Raw genomic sequence first — 7295 nt, 5'->3', positions numbered from 1 at the left:
GACAATGACAGGGATCACCTTGAGAATTGGGCGATCCGGTGATGGACTCCTCTTTTATCAAGACAGAATATATGTTCCTGAAAATGCAACAGTCAGAAATCAGATCCTTCAGGAGTTCCACGACTCACCCACTGCAGGACACTTCGGCGTGAAAAGAACTTATCAATCCATACAAAGATGGTCCTACTGGCCGACGATGAGGAAGGATATCAACACATATACCAGCACATGTGAAGCCTGTCACAAAGCCAAACCCATCACACACCGCACTTACAGGGAACTCACCCCCATCCCAGTACCAGACAGAAACTGACACATGATAACAATTGACTTCATCACAAATCTTCCACAGTCAAAATGTTCAGCCACAGGTCAGATAGTTGACGCCATAGCAGTATTCTGCTGCAAATGATCCAAGAGACCACACTATATCCCAACTGTAACTGACTTGCTACCACAAACATTCGCACACATCTTCATAGCAAATATAGTACGACTACATGGGATTCCAGCAGCAATAATATCAGACAGAGACCACTTATTTACCTCTGACTTCTGGAGAACATTAACCAGAACCATGCAAGTAAACCATCGACTCTCAACAGCTTACCACCCACAGACAGATGGTCAGACAGAACGACAGAACAGAGAAGTGGAGGTTTACTTGTGACTATACACTGACTACCTAGCTTCAGCGGATGGCGCAGCAGGGGTGGCCACGCGAGCTGCTGCAGCTCATTGACAGTTTCCTCACTGAACGCAGAGCTCAGGTCCTGCTGGAGGGGACCACCACAGCAGCACATCAGATGCAATGTGGCACGCCACAGGGGTCTCCTTTGTCACCAATACTGTTCCTTCTGTGCCTGGCAGAGCTGCTGTGGCAAAACTCGGAGTTGCACTTTGGCTATGCGGATGATCTGAACATCTGGCGGGCGACCCACTCACTTGACAACAATGCCACCCTTCTCAGACAGGATATACAGAGTATTCTGAGGTGGGGGGAGATAAACAAGGTGGCCTTCGCACCAGAGAAACTTGAGATGATCCATCTTACAAGAAAGCGACACAATGAGGCACCAGCAGTAGTTGTGTCTGAGGACCTCACTGTTCACCCTGTTACTGCCCCAGCTGGACAGGAGCCAGCACTTCGCTGGCTGGGTGTACACTTCGACAGAAGGCTCACCTGGAGACCACATGTCTCCACCCGGGCAAAGAAGGCAAGGGCCGTGGCCCAGCACATCCGGAGTCTGGGAAAGACCAGAGACGGGCCCCCAGCAGACGCTCTGCGGAAGGCGGTCACCACCTGCGTGGTTCCCTCACTGCTCTATGGCACAGAGGCCTGGTACGGCGGCCGCACGCAGCCAGCAAGGCACACGGGCAGGAGTGGGGAGGTTAGCTCCCGCCTGGGATGGCATGTGGGGACAGTTGAGAAGGTGCTTACTATGGCAGCCAGAGGGGTCCTCCCAGTTTTCCGTACAACGCCCATCGCTACCCTATACCGGGATGCTGGGCTCCCATCAGCAATGGTAGCTCTGGAGGAGGCCAAAATGCGATTCGCGACAAGGCTTCAGGTGGTGGATGAGAAGCACCCACTGGCTTCACGGATAGCACCTCCAATGATCACACGAGGAAGAGGGGCTGGAACCCGGCAGCGCTCAAAGACCAAGATCCAGCGGTTGGGGGCGCTGCTACCTGCAGTCAATAGACCCACACTTGCCATCCCACACTACTCAGAGGGATGCGGGACAGACCCCACAGAGGGTGTAGACAAAAAGAGTGCTGCTCAGGCATTCAAGGAATGGTGGAGAAGTCAACCCTCAACAGATCTATATGTTTTCTCAGATGGATCAGAACGGAGCCTTGACAACAGCAGGCAGGTGGGCTATGGCTTCATAGTCTATCAGGGAAATAAACAGCTGGCCAGCTTCTCAGCTGCGCTGAGCCCTATGTCACATGTCTTCGACGCTGAGGCAGTTGGTGCCTGCTGGGCATTAGAGTGCGCCGTGAAGCTCCTACCTTGTGTCACAGAGGACAGCAGCAACCCTCAGATCTGGCTCTGCCTCGACAACACCTCAGTCATCTGGGGCATACGGGGCAGTGCAGCAGCCTCCTCAAACTGGGCCTACAACCGCTGCCATGAGCTCCTCAGACAGCACAATGTCGGCCTGAAATGGGCTCCTGGGCATATGGGGATAGAGGGCAATGAGGAAGCAGACCGCTTGGCTAAGCGGGCAGTCTCATCCACTGCAGCCCCAGCCTATGGTCTCGAGGCCACACCCACAGTCAGTGGGGTCCGCACAGTGGCCAAGCAGCTCAGCCAAGAGGCAAGGCGAAAGTGGTGGAGTGGAGCCTGTGGCAAGCTCTCTGACTGGTGCCGGGGCTGGAGTTTCAGCAGGCCGACTGTGGAGTACCAAGTGAAGGCCCCTCCGGAGCTCACCATGCCACGGCATGCCCTTCACCGCTGGCTCGCACTCCGCTCCTCTCATGGGGACTTCTCCTGGTACCACAGGCGTTTCCAGCATGCAGATGCGAGGCTCACCTGTGTCTGTGGACACAACAAGAGCCCAGAACATTTGGTGCTCTGTCGACACTCACAGAGGCACTTTCTTCACTGGCCCAAGAGGCCAGCAGCACGGCCACACAACCGGGCGACAGCTGTTGCCTATCTAGGGTCTCTGACCCCTACAGACTTTGTAGAACTGCTGGACTGCACGCAGTTCTACACACGGTACTGCACAAGGTAACGCAGCCGGCTGGCTGCAAACCATCTGACAACCCCCGCAGCAGTTCCACGAGGCCGGCCTGCTGAGTACACCCACGGTAGCTAGTGCAACTACCAGGGACATCACAGTCTATGCAGACAGTACAGATAGCACAACTAGGCTCATCTGTCTCAATTAGCTGTGGTGTAATCAGTACAGTCTACGTGTCTGACTCAGCTGATATGGTTTTGACTGCCGGCATTGTATCTACGCGTGCTCTGCTTTGTTTTCCTCTCGTTTGCCCTTGTCTCTATCGGCTCAAATGCTTCTTCTTCCTTCTTTTCTTTGCTCTCTCTGTCATTCTCTGCTCTTTTCCTGTCACAACCTTCTTCAGTGCTCTCTCCTTCATTATTTATCTTGTCTGTCTTTCTTCTGATGTTAGAAGCACAGACAGCTTTCTGATCAACTGAGAGAGGTATCCCTCTCTGCTCACTATAAAGCCTTCCAGGCACGGCAGCGGCGGTCCCCTCAGGGAACCACACTATAGCCCCACCATGAATGGCCATACGTCGGGCCAGAAGTGGATGCGCAGCTCAGAAAAATCCTTTGCAATGAGCTGAGTCTTCTCAAGAGTTGCCACCTGGATTCTGTTTTCTCTCTCTGTGTACATAGAAATCTCTCCAGCGTAGCACGTCTCCATGCCCTTCGGGAGGCTTCTGAAACACGGGCGCTGCCCGTGTTTTCTCCGGGACGTTAAACCTATACATACATACATACATTCTCATTTTCATCAATCTACTCATTCTTCAATATATCTGTTTATAAAAGACATTTTCTTTCATTTTTTTCTTTCATTTCTTCATTATTCAGAGCATTCGCTCTCTCTGTTTCACAGACATTAATGACAAATTAATCACTGAAGCAGACATTGCAGATACAATCACTATCTTTATAACTTATACTTTCACAAACTCAGCTGCTGTCTGATGCTGAGATTACAGAGCATTCACTCTTACTTTATTTTTAACAGACAGTATTATCAAGCAAGATATATTCAACCCTTTTATTAAATAATAAAGATGATTTTTATAGCTGGCCATATTCTTCTCAGCCACCACCTCTATAAAAATAAATGTACATCCATGCATAATGCATCTCAGAAGAGATATATCACACATCTAGCATCATTATTAATATATCAATATTATTAATGACATTATTTAACTATTCAAATACAAATTCAGAAAGAGAAAAGGAAAAAAGAAAATAAAAATCAAAAATAATCACTCACAAAATTGCAGGATTTTTCTGCAGAGGCACAAACTTCACAACATTTTTGAGCATTGAGTTTTAACACACATTAAAAATTGACATTTCTCAGCTTGAAAGCATAATATTTATGCAAAGGCACAAACTTCACAACATTTTTGAGCATTTAGTTTTAACACACATTAAAAATTGACATTTTTCAGCTTGAGAGCACAATATTTACACAGAATTCAATTGTTGTACATCACATAATTAGAGTTATAGCAAATAACAAATAAACAGTGAATAATACTATACAGAAATAAGTTAATAATGTATATGACCACATTAATAACTCATTGACAGAGAACATCAGCAATAATACATGATAAATGTCAGTCAGATTATTATTATATTCTTCTGTTATACTCATATACAAGCAGTGCTTATGACGAGTCCTTGTGTAATGTTAAATACAGGTAAGAATTGGTTATACAGAAGGAATGCTTAATGTTACATGATATTAAAAGTATAATAAAAATATAGAAAAATTAATGAAAGACAGAATTTGATACTTATAATATAGATTTTCAGCTCAGAAATAATAAATTAAATAAGATAATAGATTCATCTAAAGATATCTATTTAACAAATTCACATATCTTTATTTTGAGAGCTGAGAAGTTAGCTCTGAATGTAATGTTGTCCTCTTGTGAGTTTCAAACTCACACGCCTTGAGTCCCCACGCCAAGGCGCTACCTGGTGACCGCATTACCCATTCAGCCACCGGGGTAATGCCAGTCAGAGAACAACTTACTTAAAATTATAATATTCAAAAAAACTCATTTCAATGAAAGAAAAGAGAGAAAAATCAATGAAGTTTAAAAAAAAAATTTTATTAATTTGAAATGAAAAGATTGTAGCAAAAAAATAACAAGCTTTGATGATAATTTTTTCAAAAAAAAAAAAAAAAAAAAAATTTTACTTCTCTATATACAACCTCTAATAATCAAAGAATCCATCAATTCTACTTCATTAAAAAATTGATAACAATGTGTATATAAGCTGTTTACAGGACGTGATTGATACACTGCTATCAATAAATAACACTTATGATATGAAAATGCAAATATCTACTAACAAGCAATCTATACAAATTGGTGAGAGCAGCTTTTATAAAAAAGAGAGGCAATTGTAACGCACTCATTTATTATTTTCTTATTATATTATCTTTATTTATTCTTACCTCTTTTCATTATATTCCCAGTATCACTATTTTTATATATATTTCTCACTATTGCTATTTTTATATGTATTATTATTATTATTATTCTTTCATTATAGATGTATGCAGTCAGTGACTATGACATTTACCTGAAATACTTCAGGATTTTTCAACTTAACAATAAATATATATGAATGTATGTATTTCACACATTTTCTTTTCTCTTTTCTTTCCTTCATAGCAATTAGCTACTATTATTACTACTACAATTATTATTGTGATTATCATTCACTATGCTATCTACTATTTTCCACTATTCACTCTTCACACTGTCATCACCCCTCATAAAAAAGATGAATGAAATATTTAAAAATAAAGATATCAAGAAAAAAATAAATGCAATAATAATTAAAATAACTGTTTTTAATATTGAAATGATAGAAGCAGCATTAAGAGGAATGATTCTTCAATAAAAAGAATTTATTGATCATTTTATCAATCATTTTATCAATCATTTTATCAAAAATTTTACTGATCAATCTTCTATCATTTCTGATATTATGACCGTTGATCAATTGATGAGATGTTTAATTGTGAATGATAAAAGCTATTCTTTCAAACAACATCTCTATCTTTAAAATTTCTGAATATTCAATGTTGATGCTGAGCAACATATCTGTAATAATTGTTCTAGATTTTTAATATATGAGATGTCAGAAAAGTGAATTTACATTGAAGATGTGATAATAAAAATTATGAAATATGAAACTGTTTGAATTTACATGATCAATGATTTGAATAAAGAATTCAAAGTAATGTTTAAAAATGTTGTCTACATTTTGTTCTCTCATATCAATCTGATTGCTTGAAAACCCTGCTTTTATATAAAGAGCATCTATCTCAATGGCAAAATGTTCAAATTGCAGAGGGTTAAAGATGATTCTATCTTTACTCATATAAAAATGTATGATATCAAATGTTGCTATAAGAGTTTGAATAAATAGTCTGTTAAAAATATTGAGATCAGATTTTTCTATTTGATTTATTTTAATTTGTTCTTTATTCTTTATTTTCATTTTGCTTTGATGTCTCTTTTAAGTTTATTTATGATTAATTTTAATTTGTTTTTGAAAAGTTTAACTTGTTTTTTATTGATATTATATTTGTTGTCAGTTGTTTTTCTTTTCCTTGTTTTAATAAAGCTGTCTTTTACAATATTTATTTCTTTTATTTTCAAACTAAATTGTGTTGACTTGTTTACATTCTTTTGATTTTGATTTCTTTGATTGAACAGTTTGAATAGTTGTTTGATTCTGAAAATGAATTCTATTAATGCATGTATCAAATTGCTTTTGTATATTAGTGTAATGCACTCGTTTATTATTTCCTTATTATTATATTATCTTTGTTTATATCTTCGTCTATTCTTACCTCTTTCCATTATACTCTCGCTACCACTATTTCTATATGTATATATATATAAATGCATGTGTTTCGCATATCTTCTTTCTCTTTCTTTTCCTCTTCAGCGATTAGCTACAACTACAACTACAACTACAACTTCAACTATACTACTACTATAATTATTATTACTATTATCTTCCACTCCACTATATACTATCTTCTACTATTCACTCTATACACTGTCATCACCCCTCACAATTAGATTATTCTTGATTTGAAAAATCCTGAAGCATTTCAGATAGATGTCATAGTCACTGACTGCATACATCTATAATTGAAAAATAATAATAATAATAATAATAAAAATGTATGATGAATTGCTTGTTAATGAATATTACAAAATTAGTGAGAATGCTTTAATATTTGTTAATATTGCCTTACTTAACAGTTCAGCAGAATTTGTGAAGATATCATAATCAGAATTTGTAAAGATTGATCATACAATTTCTTTTCATACTTTGAAAAGTTCTATTGCTTTCTTTAAGATTTAATATTAACGTCTAGAGCACCTTTCAATGAGAGCAGTAGAACATCTATCAATCAATGTCAAAAGAGTTCAAATATTAAATATTAAAAATATTGTGAAAGATGTTGATACTAGAAGCAAAGGACTTGTAAATTTTATCATTTGTTAAAATAAAAATCAAATATCTCAC

General features: G+C 39.2%; 1 protein-coding gene across 1 annotated transcript; it reads left to right on the top strand.

Moving 5' to 3' along the window:
* Positions 1-177: 177 nt before the first annotated feature.
* On the top strand, positions 178-2809 carry HCAG_02848 (predicted protein; the record flags this gene model as incomplete). Its single annotated transcript, XM_001542627.1, has 4 exons — positions 178-230; positions 353-371; positions 708-2740; positions 2785-2809. 4 exons carry the CDS (start codon positions 178-180, stop codon positions 2807-2809), a joined length of 2130 nt encoding a protein of 709 aa, XP_001542677.1.
* Between the last annotated feature and the right edge of the window lie 4486 nt (positions 2810-7295).

The sequence above is a fragment of the Histoplasma capsulatum genome, genomic scaffold (genome assembly GCF_000149585.1).
Source record: "Histoplasma capsulatum NAm1 scaffold_2 genomic scaffold, whole genome shotgun sequence".
NCBI classification, from domain to species: Eukaryota; Fungi; Ascomycota; class Eurotiomycetes; order Onygenales; family Ajellomycetaceae; genus Histoplasma; species Histoplasma mississippiense.
Note: the sequence above shows the minus strand (reverse complement) of the source record. Positions and strands in the feature narration are given on the sequence as shown.